Raw genomic sequence first — 24,080 nt, 5'->3', positions numbered from 1 at the left:
AAGCAAGAAGTGGAGGAGGAAAGACAAAACCATCAAAAGTATCCGGGCACCCCTATGTAACGCAGAACGGACCACATGTCATGAGAGAGGGAGTAAGTGTTGTAAGTAGAAAGCAATAACAGCAGACTGGATCAGTCAGTGATTTTGAACATGGGCTAATCATTGGAAGTTGCCTCAGTAACAGATCCAACAGAAACATTTCAAGCCTTCTAAAACTGTTGAAGTTAAATGTTGGTGTTGGGATAATGAAGTGGGAATCCACAGGGACACACACAGCTAAACTAAGACCAGGTAGACCTCATGTACCTACTCTTGGGCATTGCAGAGGTCGGTTGGAAAAAAAAAAAAGTAACCACACACTACCTGCAGTTCAGCTAGCACAATGACTGTGCATAGGAAGAACGAGATACAACATTCGAGCAGCTCCTCATACAGCTAGCACAATGACTGTGCATAGGAAGAATAGGATACAACATTCGAGCAGTTCCTCATTAGCCACACATTTCTGTAGTCAATGCTAAGTAAACCTTTACTGGACAGTGGATGACTGGAAATGAGTGACTTTGAGTGACAAATCACACTACACCCTGTGGTAATCCGATGGAAGGGTCTGGCATCATGTGTAGTGCTAATAGTGAAGTACATAGGAGGTGGTGTTATGATAGGGATGTGTCTTTTGTGGTTGAGGTATAGTACCCTAATTGAACTTAAGGAAATGGTTAAATATAGAAGGATGTGAACCTATTTAACAGCGCTGTGCACTGGGTACAGTAGAGGAACAGTTCAGAGACAATGTTGTATCCCCATGACAATGCACATGTCATAAAGCAGTGTCTGGGACACAGTGGTCTGTGGACAGTAACAGTCCTAAGCTGAACACAGTGGAACAAATTTGAGGTGAGTTAGAATGTCATCTTTCTCCAGGCCCCAGTGTTCAACATCACTATCTTCTTTGTTTCTGGGTCTTGAGGAAGAATGGGCTGCCATTCCTCCACAGATATTCAGACACATCTCACTAAAAGTGCCCACAGCAGAGTGCAAGTCATCATAATGGCAAAGGGTGAACACACCCCATATTAATGCCCACTAATAGATGTCTGGATGCTTTTGGTCAGATAGTGTATAGCAATAAAAAACATCAGAAATGGATTTAAAGTGGCCTTGTCCTGAAGGTCAATGCAAGGTCATGTGCTGCTAGATTAAAGTATGCTAAACTAGTGGAAACTGAAGATCAAAACCTTGAGTATTTTCCAAATGGACTAGATATTTTGTTTTGTTAGTGTTGTTGACTTGGTTTTAGAGAAGAACATGGGGCTACATGCAGCAACACCAGAGCTTAACTGGATATGAATATATCTACAGCTCTTTTTAACAGAAGCCATAGAAACTGCACATTTGATGGAAAAAGCACATTAAAAATGGAAGGGTGTATAGAGAATGTAGGGATATATTTTATATTGTTACATGCATGTAACAATTTAAAAAAGTGACATTATGTTTTGACCTCCCGTGATAAAATCAGCATCTACATTGCAACTTTAATGGCTGGATTCATTATAGTAAAACTTACCAGTTAAACATGGGAGCATACAAAGAAACACTAAATTAAAAATTATTGTTGTTTCATGGAATATCTGTGCACTTAAAATATTCGTAATAACAGCTATGTGATTGATCCTGTAAATGTGAAGAAATTATCAAAGTTGGTAATTGATGTAAGCAATAAATCCAATAGTTGACTGGCCATTAAACGCATCTCCTTTCTCCCAGTCTGGTAGTTAATAGTGTTCCAATCCATCTCCTTTCTCCCAATGGTTTAGAAAATTTCATGGCTGACAGTTTCAGATATAATTTTGCTTGATAATCATTATTACAACAGCAGATAACTAACTCATATAAAATATTGCTGGTTCTAGGGCAATACTGCCATTACTGAAGCATTACAAAACATCAAATTTTACACGACTACATGGAAGCAAGATCACAAGTTTAATTTAACTGTTTAAGAGAAAATTTCTGTCCCACTGCATACGACCACAACAAAACTGATGTGTTTCAGAAGGGCAAGCTTCCATCTTCAGATGGACACTTTCACAAGATCAGAATATCCCCTAAAATAATTCTTTTAATTTTTTTAAAAGGAAATACACAAAGCAAAAAGAACAGAAAAAATAAGGGGTAGAAATAGGTATTCGTATTAGTGTAAAATAATACAGTCATGTGCATAAATCCTCTGAATACATATGTCACCTCCAGAGACTGTGTAATAAACACAAAATTTTTAGGAATGACTATTGTTTCTCAGTTGAAGTGGTGTGAACACACAAAGATACTTGCAAACAAAACATCAGCAGCATGAGATGTAAATCACAAAACAGTATTTCTACCAAGGAATAATACTGTTGAATAAATTGCCCAAGAGGATTAAAGAGATCACTAAATAAACTTATTTCAAAAGAAAGTTAAGAAGAATCTGTTAAACAATACATTATAGACAATGAGGGATCACTCAGATAACACAAAAAAATATTACATGCATATATAATAATCTTATCTTGAGTTTTCTGCCTATTAGAACAGAAAAAGTTCTCTAGTGTTTGTCTCTAGAAGTAACAATGTTTAACAATTGATATTTTCTGTGTGTCAGAATATAAAGAGTAACAACTGCTACGTTACACTTGTCTCCTACTGCAAATGATTGCGTATAATCTCAACAAGTAACAGTTGACATTTTCCTTGTGTTAGATTACTACAAAAGGAACAAGCACTGTCTTGCACTTGTCTCCCATTGTGGTTAAAGTATTCGACTGTGTACTGTTGGAATGAGTTACAAGCAGAGTGCTGGTCTCTGGCAGTCTAATATGGAACTCAGCAATCAAGAGTTGATGGGAAAGACTATCAAATAGAGTGGTATGGTGTGTTCATTGATTTGTAAAGATATAAAGTCACTGCAAGACACCTCTCTGAATGAAGTTGAATCACTGGGAAATAAATTGTTCTTAAACTGAATATTTTAAGTGATGGCATTCTTATTCATTTCCTACAGTGCCAACAATTTCTCCTCTCCATTCCAAAATCACTTGCGCTAAGATCCCTAGGGGACTTGCTTCCTCTCGCTCCATTACAGGTAACTCATTGTCGATTGTCATCAACATCCTGATTGCACCATGCAGCTCACACCTTCATCCAAAGCTAGTCTGTGCCGGGATGCGACACTTTCTGTAAAGTGAAAGGGTAAGGATGGGAGAACCTTGGATGTTACATATCCAGAAGAAATGGATGGAGACCAGAGAAGTAAAATAATTAATGAGCAAAGGTTGAGAGTAGAGGGAAAAGAAATGGCTGATAGCAGGAGTAAATCTGTGGGAGAAGTGGAAACCACTAAATTTTGTGTCAGAGATATGAGAAGAGATTTTGGTGGAGGAAGCCTTATCCTGATGTAAAAAGGTGTGAGTGAGTTCCTGGTCTTCAAGAAATTTCACAATGGAGTGACTGTCTGCACTTAAGCTTCCTTTTCTTTTTCTAATGTTTTCTTTCTTTTAGTTTCTTTTTAAATGTACAGTGTTTGGTTAATATAGAGCCTTAAGGTAAGCCAAACAGTGAAGAGTGCTGAGTCTATAAAAATGTAAGACATAAAACGCACAAGCAATTAAATGAGCATAAGTGAGGAGTAATTAGGAGGACAGGTCAAACTAAAGAGAGATAATGGTAGCAATGCCAAAGGATCCTGTGCTATGAATAGGGTTGGAATTATGTAAAATGAAAGAATATGGAAAGATTTAAGTTAAAATGTTGTGTTAAAACTGATGAATAAACTAAGATGGGAAGTGAAGTTACAGTAAAGGCCCAAAGCCTTCACTAAGAAGGTATTTACATAACTAATAATACTAAGATAGAAAAGCGGAGGCTAAGCAGCCAAGAGTGACACAGTAAAAAATTATACAAGTCTTATAGCAAAGAGATCGGTAAAAGACACTTAGTAGCCATGATCATTGGACTAGATTTAAAGCTAAAGAGGCAAAGATTTATGGTGTTTATTTGTGTGAACATTGGAAAAGTCCTTGACTTGATATTTATGTTTCACTGTCAGGTAAAAAGTTGGTAAAGAGATCATTTAAAGCCTTCAAAGCTTTTACGGTGACAACAAAAACAACAGCAATGATATATTGGCAAAGCAATCGGAGAAACAAAGTGGAAACAAACATTTGGAATGTGGAGAGGTCATTTGTGGCCTTCAGGCACCACTGCAATGCCAATTTTTGAAATTTGTGAACCTAATACACAGTTGTGAAAGAAAGAAGTTTGATAGGAGTAGTAGACTGTGGCAACACAAGACAGGGAATGACATTATTACAAGGCAGAGAGCAGTAGCATTCTGCTCTCTCTCCATGAACTGTCCAGGGCCTTCATTACCATAGGAAGTGGAGCCAATGGAGAACCTAATGTCATCTGTCTCTAAACAGCATACAAGTGTGTGAAAGTAGTATTCTGTGAGTTACACTGAAGAGCCAAAGAAACTGGTACACCTTCCTAATATCATGCAGGGCCCCCATGGGCACGTAGAATTGCTGCAAAATGACGTGGTATGGACTCAACTAATGTATGAAGTAGTGCTGGAGGGAACTGACACCATGAATACTGCAGGGCTGCCCGTAACTCCATAAGAATACAAGGGGGTGGAGATCTCTTCTGAACAGCACATTGAAAGGCATCCCAGATATGCTCAATAATGTTCATGTCTGGGGAGTTTGGTGGCCAGTGCAAGTATTTAAACTGTTTAAACTCAGAAGAGTGTTCCTGGAGCCACTCTGTAGCAATTCTGGATGTGTGGGGTGTTGCATTGTCCTGCTGGAATTGCCCAAGTACGTTTGAATGCACAATGGGCATGAATGGATGCAGGTGATCAGACAGGATGCCTACGTACATGTCACCTATCAGCGTCATATCTTGACATATCAGGGGTCCCATATCACTCCAACTGCACATGGACCACACCATTACAGAGCCTCCAGCAGCTTGAACAGTCCATGGATTCATGAGGATGTCTCCATACCTGTACATGTCCATCCGCTCAATACAAGTTGAAACAAAACTCGTCCGACCAGACAACATGTTTCCAGTCATCAATAGTACACTGTCGGTGTTGATGGGCACAGATGAGGCATACAGCTTTGTGTTGCACAGTACACAAGTGGGCCTTCAGCTCCGAAAGTCCATATCGATGAAGTTTCGTTGAATGGTTTGCATGCTGACACTTGTTGATGGCCCAGCATTAAAATCTGCAGCAATCTGTGGAAGGGTTGTATTTCCGTCACGTTGAACAATTCTGTTCAGTTGACACTGGTCCCATTCTAACAGGATTTTTTTTGGCCGCAGCGATGTCAGAGATTTGATGTTTTACTGGATTCCTGATATTTGCGGTACATTCGTGAAAGTGTTGTACAGGAAGATCTCTGCTTCATCACTACCTTAGAGATGCTGTGTCCCGTCGCTCATGTGCCAACTATAACAACATGTTAAAACTCACTTAAATCTTGATAACCATCCAATGTAGCAGCAATAACCGATCTAACTATGCCAGATACTTGTTGCCTCATACAGGCACTGCCGACCACAGCGCCGTGTTTTGCCTGTTTACATATCTCTTTATTTGAATACGAAAGAGTGTAACCAAAGGCGTAAATGAGAAAATGGAGAATAAAAATCCTAAAGAGGGTTTACTAAGGCAAATCAGTGAATATTTTATTATGTTTGTGTTTGTGGCTACTACATAAGAATGTAAAACTTTTTTTGTACATATAAATTTTGGTTTACTGTATTAAAATCTGTTGGCACAGTGAAAATGATAAAGTTCCCTGTTAAGAAATTAGTAGGAAACTTGTAAAGGTATATAATTTCATGGTAAAAATTTGAAGATTGATCAGAAAATGAAGTTACAGGCATTGCTGTTCAAAACCCTGGGAGTTTCGAAACCGAAGGGGTTGGGGTGAGATGTTGCAGTAACATGTACAATTGCTACCCTCACTTATTGCCAATGCACTTGTTACTGTAAGCATAAGACTTGAGTAACTGGAGAAAGAGGTTGGAACAAAAGATGTATTGTATGGATGTGGTCATTTATTAAAGAACATTTGGTGTTAACAGCATGGTGATCAGAGTCATGAATCATGAGATATTTCAATTTTAATTAAGTACTGAAATCAGAATTCATGGCAGAACTTGAAAAGGTAACCATTGTCACATGCTGAGACAATAGAGCATCCAAGGATTCCAAGTCATCATGATGGGGAGTAGAGCATGGCGATGGAAGGTTTTTAGGAAGCTGGCTTAAGAATATTAAGGGCACAAACTAAAAGTTAAATGCAATTTATGAGCACAGACAACCTTTAGCAACAACCAGTTGGACAACTGCATAGCACAGACAACCGATAAAAGAAAAGTAGTCCCTCTAAAGAGCACATTTTTTGAGACTAACAGTGATGAGAGAATCATTTGTTGCTGGTTGCATCATTCACCAACTATTTCAGATAGTCCTGTGAAGAGTTTTCATTCAAGGAACCAATTTAGAACACTACAATATTGATAGGAAAATTAATAAAGTGGCTTGTCTAACAGAACAGTGGCCTAAAATATTATAATCATGAGTGACAGACGATTGTGTAGAAGAGAATACGTCAGGGCTTGGCTGATGTTGGACCTATGGTAGATGGCAAACCTCTACAGTTACACCGTAAGCTTTGTGTTTGTTCATTTTGTATTAACTAATTTTGAATATATACTGCATTGCCAACAGCTGTGTGGTCGAAATGTGAGGTTAGCATATTTTGTGACTTCAAGAAATCATTTAAGTTATTGATGGCAGATCACAAAACTATCATGGTGGTTTGTGTTTAAATCCCATGTGGCAGAGCAGTAAAATGATTATAATGTAATGTGTGAATAGTTAATTCAGAAGGTCAGAGTTTTTCTTGTCAATCAGAAATAATTTCAGTCATGCAAGCACCCTGAATTCTAACGAATACTATGGTCAGCTTTGCTTAAATGTTGTAACATATGTACACCAACTTAAGTGGAAGACAAATGGGCCTCAAAGATATATTTGATTTTACCAGATTAGTTTGCTCTTTGTTTAATGGCACACTGACCCTTTCTGGAGTATTCATGTGTTCATGCAAATTTCAATCAGTTTCACATATGGGAGTGGACAGTAAGAACAAGTGCATCACAGGTAAGGGCAGGTAGGTTAATTGCCTGGACTTCAAGTATGCAGAGTCAGAAGGTACATCTACATTGTAACTAAGCCATCCACCATTATGAGACCACCACTTACTGCCCCAGAAAGGTGGTTTGATTTACATTGCAGAAATGAATTTTTTGGCTGGTTCTTTCTCTTGGTGCAAAATGACATATCTATAATGTTGTAATAATTGATATGTTCAATTACTTAGGGCAGGCTTTTATTCTAATAAGCATCAAGTTGTTAACACAATATTATCTTCACAAGTAAGGGGAAGTAAAACATGCTCCATGTCTAATCGTGAACATTTGTTTCTTCACTTGCAGCACACCACAGGAAACCAAAATATTCAGCAAGGAAATGCACCCTTTTATGAATTGTCAGAATTGTGTGTAGCACACTGTATGGACTGATGAGTACTTGCGTAATCCTTGTTTGACAATGATGCTGCAACTGTTAGTCAAAGCAGTCCCCAACTCAGGGAATGAGTGGGAAGGGAGCAGATACAGGAATCTTGCATCATCATTTTAAGCAAGGTCCTAGTGGAGATGGCTCACCATTGCCTTCCAGCAGCCTGCTACAAAGTTTCTACTGTGTGTCTGTGCCGTGTAAATGACAGAAATGTGTGCTTTTACAGAGTAGGGGAGAGTGGGGCACTCTGAAACATGGGGCACAATGAATCAGGTAGCATAATTTTAGTATAAGGTGGTAAATTATTTCTTCCTCTGTGCGTATGTTGTCAGTACTGCTCTACCAACTGCCATTTGTTTTCTGCAGGATCTAGTTCCCGCCATTGGTGTTGTACTGGTGATACGTTAGTTTTGCGACAGTGAAGTAATTTTTGGAGACGTAGATTGATTGAATTTTGTTCAGTCCTTTGTCACCAAATTTTAGAGAAAGTAAGTCATTGTAACATTATCAATGCTGTGTTTTAATGATATAGATCTTCAAATATTAACAATGTTCATACATAACCTCACATGAGCTTTGTTTGTAATATGTACTGTTGGGGCACATTGAACCAAGCTCTCCTGGGGCACAATGAGCCATGGTTCATTGTGCCCCAGGGTGGTCCACTGTGCCCCAGGAATCTTTTAATTCTCCAATACAAGCACTCTATACTTTGTTTCCTTAGCATGGGTAAAAACATATGTGTAGGTATTTAAGGCTTTTAAATTACAGACGTTCCAGAGTCCTGTTTTATATTATCAGGTTTGAAGATGGTTTGTTCATACTGCAGGAAGACGGACAGCGGTAAAACTGACCACGATGTTATGCAAGAAGCTGTACAAGATGTTCTTAATAAGGCCATGGCAGTTCGCCAAGCAGCTAAATCTCATTCAATACCTTATCCTACTCTTCAATGATATGTTCAAAACATTAAATGTGGTTCCAGTGAAAGATTGACACCAAACTATGACAATTGTAAGATATTTTCTGTGGAGCAGGAGAAAGAATTAGTGGAGTATGCTTTGGTATTGACACTAAAACATGCAGGCACTTAGCTGGCTTTGAAAAACGGTCTGAAATGTCCTGAGAACTGGATGGAAGGAATGACTGGTGTAGACTGGTTCTATGGGTTCATGAAATGAAATCCCAGTTTAAGTATCCAAACCCCAGAGGGCTGCAGCTTATCCAGAGCAACGTCTTTTAATCGGTATACTGTTTCGAATTTCTTCAAAAACTTGAAAGACCTTTACCAGAGATACCCTACTTTCGCTGATGGTACAAGGGTTTTCAATCTGGATGAAACCAGTACCTCAACTGCACCAGATAGGCTTCCAAAGGTAGTGGCACAAGGGGAAGTGAACAGATTTCTCAAGCTACTAGTGGAGAACATGGTGTCTTAGTGACCACCTGTTGCATAATCAGTGCAGGTGGAACTTTCCTGCTCCCAGCAATGATATTTCCTTGAGTACATTTTAAACAACATATGATAAGTAATGCACCAACAGGCACCCTGGGGTTAGCAACAAAGATTGGCTGGATGAATAGCGAACTTTTTGTGGATGTCATGAAACATTTCATCCACAAATCTAGTAGTAGCAAAGACAATCCTGTGCTTCTAATTTTAGCCAATCATGAAAGCCAATTTCCAACTGAGGTAATAGATGTAGCAAAAGCCAATGGAATGGTTATGCTAACTATATCCCCACATACCTCAAACCAAAATGCAGCCTCTAGATGTAGGAATGTTCTCTTCATTCAAGGGAACTTATTACTCAACATTAAATTCAAAACTCCTACACAGGAAAGGCACTCCTCTCACTATTTATGATGTAGCTGCGCGTGTCAAAATTGCTCATGACAGATCAATGACACCCACTAACATATGTTCGGATTTCAAGAAATGTGGAATATTTCCATCTGATGAAGACATTTTCACTGACGAAGACTTTATGGTCAGCGAAATAACAGTCAGGGTGGTGGAGGCAAACAGAACAACTTCAGATGTTAATTCTCTCCATCAGATCAAGGATGCACAATCTGCAGGACAAGCCTCAGTCGATTTCAGCCACTCACAAGATCTGCAGCAAGCAGGACCATCTGCAGTGCTTAACACCCAAACAGCTTTTCCTAATGGAGTTTCTCCTGAAATAATTCGAGGATATCCAAAAGAAAAGAGCAGAAAGAAGAGCAAAAAATGTAAGAGAGGACGAAGCTTAATTGCAACTGATACACCGGAGAAAGATTTGTTGCAAGCCACAAAACATCCCACTAAAAAGATCAACTGGAAGCTTTATTAGCAGGAATCAGATGACAACTTTAGTGAGGCGCATTATGAAGAGAGCGATGCCAACGTGGATGTGTCTGGTGAATCTGAGTACAACTTTGAAGACTTGAACAAATTACCAGAAACAGATGATTTCGTTTTCACCAAATTTGAACTGAAAAACAAAACACCAGTTTACTATGTGGGAAAGATTTTGAAACTGAGGGATGATGCAGGAGGCTAGCAGGTATCATTTTTGAGAAAAAGTGAAAAAATGGGAGGAAAGTGTTATTTTCCTCAGGTAAAGGATGAAGTTTTTGTTCCAGCTAGCAACATACATCACGTGCTCCCCAGACCTGCTACTGACGGTGTGACAAAGAGACAAAAATCATATTTCAACTTTGGAATCAGCTTCGAGTCCACTGATGTTTGGTAATTCCAAAATAAGTTACATGATTGTGTGCCTACAGATTTAATTATATGATTCACACATGGAATATATGTAAACATTACATTTAACATACATTTACACTTACTCTGTATGCTAAATAGGTTCTTTCAATGAACCTGTTTAAAGTGATTCATTGTACCCCACATGCGGGGCAAATGAACCATTTACCAAATTTTCTCCAAAGGCATGCAGCTAAAAACAATTAATGACAATGTAATCATATAAGGTCATTTGATACTAGAATGATTAAACAGTAACATCTGTACATCACAACTCTGCAATAAAATTATTGGATGAGTAACACGGAGAAATATTTTTTATGGTTCAATGTGCCCCACTCTCCCCTACTGTTGGGTTTGCGAAACCTGCTGCTGGCACATAGCCTATTCCTCTCGAATTGTACCAAGGAGACCACTGAGCTTAAGATTTTGACACATGGATCACAATCAATGGTGACACATGCCCTCTCTTCATGAGACACTGTGGAGAGATTAGGGTATCCAGGACATTGCACAAAAACTGGTGATCAGGAACTTTATGCTACCATCACTGTTCTCCCTGCCAGCCAAATGCTACAGGATTTGCACTAGTGAACATCTGAGTAAAGCATCACTGCACTAGTGTGCATTACCACCCTTGGCTGTGGAGACACTCACACTGATCAGCGTTAAAAATAAAAAAAATAAAAAGAACAATTATATCGCCAATCAAATGTAATGTGATTTCTTCATCACAAGTGTTGTGTTATATGTGCAGTACTTGACTCTTAACAACCAAGCACAGGTAAATGCCTCGCTTCATAGAAGTACCTTCACCGAGGAGTCAAGCAGTATATTGCTCCCTCCTACGTATATCTTGTGAAGAGACCATGAGGATAAAATCAGAGAGATTAGAGCCCACACAGAGGCATACCGACAATCCTTCTTTCCATGAACAATACGAGACTGGAACAGAAGGCAGAACCGATAGTGGTACTCAAGGTACCCTCCGCCACACACTGTCAGGTAGCTTGCAGAGTATGGATGTAGATGTAGATAGCTGAATCCATCCATTCAAGATAGAGACCCAACAGCTGCTCGCTTAATAATCGTACAATGGGACATTTATCAAAAATTTGTTTTGATTATTTAGCTGCAGTAAACTTCAGGTTTCTTGGGAATCTTCTTTAGTGTCCTGAATTTGATTACTTTGATTTTTGTCTTGCTTCCACAAGGTGGAAAGATTCCAGTTTCTTATGGATGCAGATGTCTGGGAGGAATGGGAGGATGAATGTAGCCAGCTGTCAAAAGACACTTTAAAAAAGTATAGTGATAAGTGGGTTGAATGTGGAAGAAATTCTCAGAGTGTGATGTAAATTATTTTCAGAGAATACAATAAAATAAAAACTTTTATAGTAATATTTGCATACTAAACATCCATCTTAAAAACTGTCTAACCATTCCACTTCCTTTCCTTTTCAATTTCTTTAATTATTTCCACAATGAAATTAGAATTTCATGATTATGTTTGATGACTGAGATATTTTCAGTTATATTAAGCATTATTTAACAAAACACAAAATTAAATTAAATTTGAGGAAATAAAATACACTTTTTTTAGCTTAGTTTATTATTACCTGTTGAAACAACTGAGACAGCTACTTGATTGTTGGCATCTTTACATGTTATTCTACATCTACAGTGCAGTGTCAGATTAATAGATGATGGTTTAAATAACACAACAACAAGAGTGCTAAAAGCTTTTCTAATAACAGCATACCTGTAGATACAACTTCATGGGCAAACATGGCCGCCACAATACTTGAGAGACCAGCTCCAGCTCCCAACTCCAGCACTGTGTGTCCACTCAACAATGTTTTGCCATTGTGCAGGAGAAAATCGGACAGCAGTAGGGCACCTCGCCACACTTGAAGGCCTACTAGTTCCAATGGTGTTGATGATTTCTGTTCTGCAAAACCATAACTGGAAGTTTGTAGATAGAAAAACCAAGAAGTTCTGATAAATGTAATTGGGATACGAAAAAAGCATGTAAACGCAAATTTTAATTATATTTAACCCCATTACATCCTCTTAGTCTCATTTTAGTGTGTATTGCCATTCACTCTTCTTTCAACTTTTAAGAATTGAATTTTCAGTTGTAGAAGACCATGTCATAAGTAACAGAGACTTCACTGTCTTGTTACAAATCCAGTTATCCGACAGCCATTGCCTATACAGGCTGATTATATTTAAACTTTCAAAATGCTGTATGAATATTACCACTGGCCAGACTGATGTCAAATTGCAACAGTATACTATTGGAGAAGGCGGAAAACATATGGCAGAAGAAAAAAAAAAAAATAGTGTGAAAATTGATCAATATGTGTCAGAATACCTAAATGAAAAGACCTGTCATGTGCATGACCCACTGAAGTAGGTGTAAGCACACCAGGTACACAGTTTTTCCTCCTTTCATGTCTCCGACGTTCACCATGACTGTCTCAATGCAGGATCACACTCTGCTTGTACAGCTGTATTACAAGAATGATGACTGTACACACATCGCTACACAGAAGTTCCAGACACTGAAGGGTTTAAAAAGAGGCATTGGTCTGATGACTGTTGTGGATCTGGAGCCAATGATTCAGAAATTTGAAAAGGCAGGTTGTTTCGTGTGCAACTTGGTAGAGGGAGGGCCACAGCAATGCAGGAGAAGACAAATGGTAGTATGCAACTGTTTAGTGAACGGAGAATTGCCCGAACATTGAACATACACATGAGCACGGTGCATAAGATCCTACGAAACATGTTGTTGTTGTGGTCTTCAGTCCTGAGACTGGTTTGATGCAGCTCTCCATGCTACTCTATCCTGCACAAGCTTCTTCATCTCCCAGTACCTACTGCAACCTACATCCTTCTGAATCTGCTTGGTGTATTCATCTCCTGGTCTCCCTCTACGATTTTTACCCTCCACGCTGCACTCCAATACTAAATTGGTGATCCCTTGATGCCTCAGAACATGTCCTACCAACCGATCCCTTCTTCTAGTCAAGTTGTGCCACAAACTTCTCTTCTCCCCAATCCTATTCAACACCTCCTCATTAGTTATGTGATCTACCCATCTAATCTTCAGCATTCTTCTGTAGCACCACATTTCAAAAGCTTCTATTCTCTTCTTGTCTAAACTATTTATCATCCATGTTTCACTTCCATACATGGCTACACTCCATACAAATACTTTCAGAAACGACTTCCTCACACTTAAATCAATACTCGCTGTTAACAAATTTCTCTTCTTCAGAAATGCTTTCCTTGCCATTGCCTGTCTACATTTTATATCCTCTCTACTTCAACAATCATCAGTTATTTTGCTCTCCAAATAGCAAAACTCCTTTACTACTTTAAGTGTCTCATTTCCTAATCTAATACCCTCAACATCACCCGACTTAATTCGACTACATTCCATTATCCTCGTTTTGCTTTTGTTGATGTTCATCTTATATCCTCCCTTCAAGACACTATCCATACCGTTCAACTGCTCTTCCAAGTCCTTTAATTACAATGTCATCAGCGAACCTCAAAGTTTTTATTTCTTCTCCATGGATTTTAATACCTACTCCGAATTTTTCTTTTGTTTCCATGCTCAATATACAGATTGAATAACATCGGGGAGAGGCTACAACCCTGTCTCACTCCTTTCCCAACCACTGCTTCCCTTTCATGCCCCTCAACTCTTATAACTGCCATTTGGTTTCTATACAAATTGTAAATGGCCTTTCGCTCCCTGTATTTTACCCCTGCCACCTTCAGAATTTGAAAGAGAGTATTCCAGTCAACATTGTCAAAAGCTTTCTCTAAGTCTACAAATGCTATAAACGTAGGTTTGCCTTTCCTTAATCTAGCTTCTAAGATAAGCTGTAGGGTCAGTATTGCCTCACGTGTTCCAATATTTCTACGGAAACCAAACTGATCTTCCCCAAGGTCAGCTTCTACTAGTTTTTCCATTCGTCTGTATAGAATTCATGTTAGTATTTTGCAGCTGTGGCTTATTAAACTGATAGTTCGGTAATTTTCACATCTGTCAACACCTGCTTTCTTTGGGATTGGAATTATTATATTCTTCTTGAAGTCTGAAGGTATTTCACCTTCTCTCATACATCTTGCTCACCAGAAGGTAGAGTTTTGTCAGGACTGGCTCTCCCAAGGCTGTCAGTAGTTCTAATGGAATGTTGTCTACTCCCGGGACCTTGTTTCGACTCAGGTCTTTCAGTGCTCTGTCAAACTCTTCATGCAGTATCATATCTCCCATTTCATCTTCATCTGCATCCTCTTCCATTTCCATAATATTGTCCTCAAGTACATCGCCCTTGTATAGACCCTCTATATACTCCTTCCACCTTTCTGCTTTCCCTTCTTTGCTTAGAACTGGGTTTCCATCTGAGCTCTTGATATTCATACAAGTGGTTCTCTTTTCTCCAAAGGTCTCTTTAATTTTCCTGTAGGCAGTATCTATCTTACCCCTAGTGAGATAAGCCTCTACATCCTTACACTTATCCTCTAGCCATCCCCGCTTAGCCATTTTGCACTTCCTGTCGATCTCATTTTTGAGACGTTTGTATTCCTTTTGCCTGCTTCATTTACTGCATTTTTATATTTTCTCCTTTCATCAATTAAATTCAATATTTCTTCTGTTACCCAAGGATTTCTACTAGCCCTCGTCTTTTTACCTACTTGATCCTCTGCTGCCTTCACTACTTCATCCCTCAAAGCTACCCATTCTTCTTCTACTGTATTTCTTTCCTCCATTCCTGCCATTTGTTCCCCTACGCTCTCCCTGAAACTCTGTACAACCTCTGGTTTAGTCAGCTTATCCAGGTCCCATCTCCTTAAATTCCCACCTTTTTGCAGTTTCTTCAGTTTTAATCTACAGTTCATAACTAATAGATTGTGGTCAGAGTCCACATCTGCCCCTGGAAGTGTGTTACAATTTAAAACCTGGTCCCTAAATCTCTGTCTTACCATTATATAATCTATCTGAAATCTGTCAGTATCTCCAGGCTTCTTCCATGTATACAACCTTCTTTTATGATTCTTGAACCAAGTGTTAGCTATGATTAAGTTGTGCGCTATGATTAAGTTGTGCTCTGTTCAAAATTCTACCAGGCAGCTTCCTCTTTCATTTCTTAGCCCCAACCATATTCACCTACTACGTTTCCCACTCTCCCTTTTCCTACTACCGAATTCCAGTCACCCATGACTATTACATTTTCGTCTCCCTTCACTACCTGAATAATTTCTTTTATTTCATCATACATTTCTTCAATTTCTTCGTCATCTGCAGAGCTAGTTGGCATATAAACTTGTACTACTGTAGTAGGCATGGGCTTTGTGTCTATCTTGGCCACAATAATGCGTTCACTATGCTGTTTGTAGTAGCTTACCCGCACTCCTATTTTTTTATTCATTATTAAACCTACTCCTGCATTACCCCTATTTGACTTTGCATTCACCTGACCAAAAGTCTTGTTCCTCCTTCCACCGAACTTCACTAATTCCCACTATGTCTAACTTTAACCTATCCATTTCCCTTTTTAAATTTTCTAACCTACCTGCCCGATAAAGGGATCTGACATTCCATGCTCCAATCCGTAGAATGCCAGTTTTCTTTCTCATGATAATGATGTCCTCTTGAGTAGTCCCCGCCCGGAGATCCGAATGGGGGACTATTTTACCTCCGGAATATTTTACCCAAGAGGACGCCATCATCATAAACCATACAGTAAAGCTGCATGCCCTCGGGAAAAATTACGGCTGTAGTTTCCCCTTGCTTTCAACTGTTCGCAGTACCAGCACAGCAAGGCTGTTTTGGTTAGTGCTACAAGGCCAGATCAGTCAATCATCCAGACCGTTGCCCCTGCAACTACTGAAAAGGCTGCTGCCCCTCTTCAGGAACCATGTGTTTGTCTGGCCTCTCAACAGATACCCCTCCATTGTGGTTGCACCTACGGTACGGCTATCTGTATCGCTGAGGCACGCAAGCCTCCCCACCAACGGGGCAAGGTCCGTGGTTCATGGGGGGGGCTACGAAACATACTTCTTTGCAATCCATTCAAAATTATCCACATGCACGAGTCGCTTCCTGTTGACCTGCCAACAAGAGAGACATTTGGTTTAGAATTTCTTGCTTGCATTAAAGTGGACAATGATTGGCTGCAGAAGATTTTGTGGACAGACGAAGCCCGCTTCCATCTGACAAGATATGTCAATGCACAGAATTGTCAAATATGGGCAATGGAAAATCCACACGCAAATCAACCAGTATCACTCCATCCTGAAAAGGTCACTCTGTGGTGTGGGTTTACCGCACCATTTACCGTAGGGCCATATTTTTTGAAGAGACAGGTGCTTCCGGTCCTGTTACCTGTACCATCACTGGTAAGAGCTATGAGTGTCTTTTGCACAACCATGTCATTCCAGCTCTCCAGCAGTTTGGATGTGATCATTTTTATGCAAGATGGCAGACCTCCGCACATTTCAAATCCAGTTAAGCAGCTGCTGAAGTGCCATTTCGGAAATGCTAGAATTATCAGCCACCATTTCCCTACAGTCTGGCCATCCCAATCACCTGATCTGAATCCGTGTGACTGCTGCCTGTGGGGCTATCTGAAAGATGTAGTGTTCAGTGTTTCAACTGCAAACTTAGATGCACTGAAGTCATGCATTGTGCAACACATTCTGAACGTGACTGCGGGAACACCTTGATCAGATGTGGAACATGCTGTTTCTCGATTTCAACTTTTTGCAGAAAACGATGGCCAGCACATTGAACATGTGTTGCGCCAGTCACACGAAAATTAATAATCCAATATGATTTTGATTCACACTTTTTAGGCGGTTTTTGGCCTCAGGACAATTAAAAGCCGATTTTTCCTGTCCGATGTGATATGACCTTGCCGTGATGGATGGGCTTACGTAACTAACAGTATCACACCTATACACTGAGTAGTACAGTTTGTTTAGCATCAAATGTACAGTGTAGGCATTGTTGCATAATTCATTTGTCATTTGTAGTCGACCACTATTAAATTATGATGCTTACAGCACCATCTATTGCTACATTTTGTAACTGTTTATTTTTCTTCTGCCATATGTTTTCCCCCCTTATCTGATAATATTCCACTGCAGTTTGACATCATTCTGACCAGTGGTGTTATTACTACAGTGGTTTTAAAGTTAAAACTTTAATTATAGACACTCTGTATATCTCCCTTCACCACAGTAATACAACGGAAAAACAAAGATTAGAGTTTAATGTTTCATCAATACCAATGTTATAACAGATGAAGCATCGGATTGATAAACAAGGGAACAATCCATGGCATTTGTTAAAAGAAACATTCTAGAATTTGACCAAAATTGCTGAGGAAATTGTGAAAAATATAAATCAGCATGGTTGGACTGTATACACTCAGTACTAGAGATAATAAATGAGAAGTACTATGGTACATGTCATATTGTAAGAAACCCCACAAGAATTAACTAACTGCAGCCAGCATTATTGTTATTTGATTAGATGCAGCATGAATTATGTATATCAGGTCTACTGATGTCTCAGCTGTAACTACTGTTCTGGTTTACTCAAAACTGCACAATGGGGATAAATTACAAGATCAACATAAATCAGTGTTGCAGATGCATTCAATGCTCTCACCTACATGGGACATGACCAGTTATTTACTTCATACCAGATTTCTTAAGTTCTTGATGCACAATTCTATAGATATTTTTGTTGAGATGATTTGCAGTTTCACCATCACATTTCACTGCAGTGTTAACGGTTTGTCTTGCATTAGTAACAGTTTTTGAACCATATATCTCACAGTTAATATGAAATATACAGGGTGTTTCTTCTAAGAGTCATCAGGAGCATTTTCTCTGATGTTGCAGCAGATATTTGCAGTGTTGTTTTTGCATCGTATAGCAGGAGTCAGTGCAAACAAATAGTGCTCTCCATGTTTTTCATGTGAAGCCAGTATTGACAGAAAGTGTCAGTTTGTTTCCCATTACAAACAAAATTATTTTTAAAGTGCAGCTTTATGTGCATTTTCAATAGACTGGTCCCAGATTAGTCTAGTGTGATATTCATTTCACTGATATTAATTAACAGGGACAGTAAAACATGAAGAATAAACAGCAATCCAGCAACAACTCAGTAGCGCTGCACGCTTGGTGGAAGCAGACTGAGTGAGCCAGGGCAGTTCTGTCCCTGCTGGAGTACTGGTTATTCTTCAAGTTTTACTGTCTCTGTTAATACATAGGGCCTATAAATAAAACAAATATAGCACGAGACTAATCTGGGACCACTCCATCAAATGGGCACATAAAATTCCTCTTTAGAAATAATTTTGTTTGTAACAGGAAACAAACTGGCATTTTATGTCAATACTGGGTGTTGCATGAAAGATGTGGTGAACATATTTGTTTGGTCTGACTCCAGCTACACAATGTAAAAACGAAATTGAAAACATCTACTGAAACACCAGGGAAAATGTATCTGATGACTCGTAGGAGAGACACCCAATCTAAAGTTTTGCAATATACGTGAAAAACTGACGACAACTGCAACAAAATGGCTGTGGCAAAAGGGCAATGAACTACCAACACACTTCAAAAGACACTAAACATAAGTGAAAGGCAAGAGTTTTTACCAAGCAGCAGTTTATTTGTAAGCATGTGTGTATGTAAGTTAATTTAAGGTGCCAATGATTTACAGATTTTAAATATGTTTGAAAAATATGTTTCGGCACAATAGTTGTATGTTACTTCTTTATTTAAACTACTTTGGTTGGTTATTAAGTCTTTTTCTCATGGTCACCTCTCCCTTGGCAGACCCTCCAGGAGATCAAAATGAGGGACTAATCAAGAATCTTTCGCCAATTGAGTGATCATCATGACTCCTAATACCATAAGCTTCAGTTGCCATTGCTGATGATTTTAATCCAGAATTTAAGCAGTACCTGGGATCAAACTCAGGTCATTTTCTTTAACACTCAAAGATTATAAATTCTTCCCCTCTTCCATCCCCCCCCCCCCACCCCCACCTATCTACCTGTGTGTTCATCATATTTTGTCACCAGTTCTGTGCGGATGCCACATAACACCTCTCAAACAACATCAATGCAAACTTCACTCAGTTTTTTTTATTACAGTGCGTAGCCAGTCCCCTTGCCGAACATGCTGAGCTACTGTGCCAGAGCCCCTAGACCATTGTGACCTTGTAACTTAATAACGAAATAATAAACAGGTTCATCGTAAAAACCTGTTTAAGAAGTCTACCTGCACTCTCTGAGTATATCCACTAATCCATTAATAAAATCCAAACTTAATTCACTCATTTCAGGAAAAATTAAAGAAAAATCTCAAAATAGCATTTTATATCAGGGAATCAAACAGTACAATAAATTTCGCAAGGAAAAAAAAACAGATAACTGAAATCAATATGCAAAATGGCAGTTAATGCACAGTGCTTAAATAATATATACTATACAGCAAAGGATTACACAATAACACAATTTAGGTCGGCAGAAACATGTTAAGCCTGGTAAAAATTCAAAAATAAAACACCTTTGTAACTCCACAATATAATGCATGTTAATGGAAAATTTTATGCTCTAGATCTGTGATTGAAAATGCTAACACTCTTTCATCTCCCTAAGCTCAACATGTATTTCATGACAAGGGCCCAATGGAATCTCTATCACATTCTATACTGAATTTGTCGCTGAGTTAGCTGCTCTTCTAGCTATAATCTGCCATGTAGATCCCTCGAACAAAAAACTGTGCCCAGCAGTAGGAAGAAAGGACAGGTCACACATGTCTACAAGAAGAATAGTAGAAGTGATCCACAAAACCACCGTCCAATATCTGACATTTATTTGTCGTAGAATCTTAGAACATGTTCTGAGCTGAAACATAATGAGGTATCTAGAACAGAATGACCTCTTCCATGTAAACCAGCAAGGATTCTGAAAACACTGATCATATGAAACCCAACTCACACTTTTCTCATAGGACATACTGAAAGCTTTGGGTCAAGGCAGTCTGGCTGAAGTGGCATTTCATTACCGAAAAGCATTTGACTCATTGATATTACAATCATATGGTGTATCAGTGAAATTTGTGACTGGATTGATGACTTTTTGGTAGGCAGGACTCAGAATTTTATCTTGGATGGAAAGTCATCATCAGATGTAGAAGTAACTTCAAGTGGGCTTCAGAAAAGTATGTTGGGACTCTTGTTGCTCATGTTGTGTATTAATAATCTTGTGGACAATATTAATAGTACCCTGAATCTTTTTGCAGATGATGCAGTTATCTATAATGAAGTACTGTCTGAATGAATATGCATAAATATTAAGTCAGATCTTGATAAGACTTCAAAGTGGTGCAAAGATAGGCTGCTTGCCTTAAATGTTCAGAAATATAAAACTGTGCACTCCACAAAATGAAATAACATAGTATCCTGTAACTATAATATCAATGAGTCACAGCTGGAATTGGCCACTCATACAAATATCTCGTGTAACACTTTATAGAGATATGAAATGGAATGAGCGCACAGGCTCAGTCATGGATAAAGCAGGTGCAGACTTCATTTTATTGGAAGAATACTGGGGAAGTGTAATCAGTCTACAAAGGTGATTGCTTACAAATCACTTTTGTGACCTATTATAGAATATTGCTGAAGTGTGTGGGACCCATACCAAATAAGACTAACAGGGAATATTGAATGTATACAAAGAAGGTCAGCACAAATGGTCTCAGGTTTGTTTGACCCACGGGAGAGTGTCACAGAGATCCTAACGAAACTAAACTGGCAGATTCCTGAAGATAGATGTAAACCATCCTGTAAAAGTCTTTTACAATTTTCAAGAACCAGCTTTAAATTATGACTCTAGGAGTATACTACAACCTCCTATGTATCGCTCACATAGGGACTATAAGGACAAGATTGTAATAATTACAACATGCTCAGAGACATTCAAACAATCATTCTTCACGTGCCCCATATGTGAATGGAAGGAGAAGAAACCCTAATAACTGGTACAATGGGACGTACCCTCTGCCATGCACTTCATGGTGAATTGCAGACTGTAGATGTAATGTAAAGGGATACTGACTGAGCTCCTCAGACCGAAAATGAGAATGTACAATGAATGTAATGATGAGGCAGCATTATCATCATGGTTCTGATGTCAGCCAAAGAAATGTGTGTGTAGTGTATTACATGAGCGCAATGTGTACAATGATCTGTGATGAGATGTACACAAATGACATAACATTAGTTTTCGGAATTAACATACCTCTAAGTAAGTATAAGCCAGCATGTTTGTTAACTTTCAATTATATTTTATAGTTCTCTTAAGCTGAGATGTCTAATTTGTGGATGAAAAAGCAGCTAACCAACCAACATTTGAGAAAGTTTTAGCCTGCACAATCACAGGAATATCAGAAAAAGAGACAAATTTGGTGCTTGTGGAGCCTGGTGTGGGGACGTGTCATGTTGGATGGGCATATAAAACTTCACTAGTGGTCAGAAGATTACTGTTAATGTACAGTAGAGAAGAAATACTGTAACTTTATAAAAGCAGAGTCAGTTACCTTACCCCATTATCAATAATATGTCTCTTCACTGGGTTGTTTATGGACGATGCTACGGTAACCATTGTGTGGACTGGTTAGTGTGGTTTCTGGATATAAATCTTACAGAGCCCCTTTACAATGAGAAAAAATGCAGCCTGCCACGTGCCATCAAGGACTCTTCCAGACTTTTACGCAACTCTTTTTCAGAATTGGATCTGACTGCAAATATAGAGTAATCCAACTACCTCATAAAGGGCAAGCCTTCTTACCCCACAGAAATATGACAGTCTGAGTAACTGTTAACTGTTTCATTGTTGTGGAAGAGATTTATTAGTTCTGTTATATTTTTAAATGGGTATCTTTGGTTTTGTAACACATTTAATTACATTATTTATGCACTGTAATATGCCACAAGTTTTATAATTAATATCTGTCGTGTCTGCAACCCTTCCAACATCTTAATCTGGAAGCATCCTCTCTTTTCTTGATTAAGCTTAATTTATGGACACAAACATAGTTTATCATTTACAAATGTTAGCCATTTTGCAGTTTCAAGTAAAAAAAATTACATCACACCATGACTTGTCCAAAATCATAGCACGCCTTTAATATATCACTATGCGCATGTCTTCTACAGGAAGGATTCAGAGGATCAATAAATAAATAAATATATATCTTTACTTGACTATCTTTGCATGACCCTTTTTTTTTAAATGGGACAATAATGAATATGAATTTACTACAAGACATGAAGCCAACAAGATTTAATTGTTAAATTAATTGAACTTCTAGTAGCTGAAATCGTGTACTATATGACAAAAGTAGGGAGCACTCAGAAGAAAATGGCAGCTACACAGATGTTGTGAAAATAGCATTGGGACAAAATGCACACCAAATCAAACATTTATGGATACATGTAAAGATGCAGAACTTTTAAGCTCAACTAGTTTCAAAGTAAGAATATAAACTAGGGTAGATTGCTATTCACCATGTACCAAAGTCCTTCTTCAGACTAAAAACACACACATGCATGCACATACACGTGCACACACACACAAGGTATGGATGGGGAAAAATGTTGTAGTGCAGGAGCCTGTAGGGATAGGATGGTGGGCTGCTAGGTTCAGCATCAGGAGATATGTGCTGCGCGGAGGGGTAAAACTAGAGAAAGGAATGAGATGGGGGAGGGAAGGAGGCATATGTAGGGCTGGAACGCATGCGAGCAATGGGATAGCTTGGAGACTAGTGAAGGCTGAGCCCAGGTCAGTTTGGGAATGGGTGATATGTTGCTGTGAGATTTCCCACCTGTGCAGGTCAGAAAAGCTGCTGCTGGTGGGAAGGATCCAAATGACACGAGCTATGAAGCAGCCACTTAAGACAAGTATTCTTTGTCACATGGTGTGCTTGGCAGCTGGATGGTTCTGATGCTCATTGGCCACAGTTTAGCGGTGGGCATTCATGCAGACAGACCAGCTTGATAGTAGTCGTGGCTACTTAGAATGCCACACAGCGTTTGCAGCTGAGTTGGAAGACTACATGGTTGCTTTCACAGGTGGCCCTGATTTCAAAGGGTGGGAAATGACAGTGACAGGGCTAGAATAAGTGGTAGTGGCAGGATGTCAGGGATAGGTATTGCATCGAGGCCTTTCGCAGGTTATGCTGTTGAAAAACTAACACATAAAAATAAGCATAACACCACAACTCAGACCAGATAACTACCAGAATCATTGTTTGGTTTTAAGAAAGAATCAGTAAAACAGTTTATTCTTTTGTATGTGAGGTACTTGCAAAACTAAATAAGTAGTTTTGTACAATATGCATATTCTTCATTTAACAAAATAATTTGATTGCATGGTCCCTGTGATACAATGACCCACTTGGATGGCCAAGCATGTTAGCACGCAAGTTCCAGGATTCAGCAAGGTGTGCTGGACCCGGATCAAATCTGCCCAGTAGATTAACAATGAAGACCAGTGTACCACCTGGTCCGGATGTGGTTTTTAGACAGTCTCCCACACCCGACCATGTCTCACCTCGGTTACATGACTCACAAACATT

General features: G+C 39.0%; 1 protein-coding gene across 1 annotated transcript in view; it reads right to left on the bottom strand.

Moving 5' to 3' along the window:
* Positions 1-24,080, bottom strand: part of LOC124787962 (methyltransferase-like protein 22) — a 47,055-nt gene that overhangs the window by 15,991 nt on the left and 6,984 nt on the right. Inside the window, exon 3 of the mRNA XM_047254968.1 lies at positions 12,160-12,348. Within this exon, the coding sequence (XP_047110924.1) occupies positions 12,160-12,348 (189 nt within the window). The remainder of the gene's footprint in view (positions 1-12,159; positions 12,349-24,080) is intronic.

This window comes from Schistocerca piceifrons, chromosome 3 (genome assembly GCF_021461385.2).
Source record: "Schistocerca piceifrons isolate TAMUIC-IGC-003096 chromosome 3, iqSchPice1.1, whole genome shotgun sequence".
Classification (NCBI taxonomy): domain Eukaryota; kingdom Metazoa; phylum Arthropoda; class Insecta; order Orthoptera; family Acrididae; genus Schistocerca; species Schistocerca piceifrons.
The sequence above is the reverse complement of the archived record's forward strand: the minus strand, read 5'-3'. Positions and strand labels throughout refer to the sequence as shown.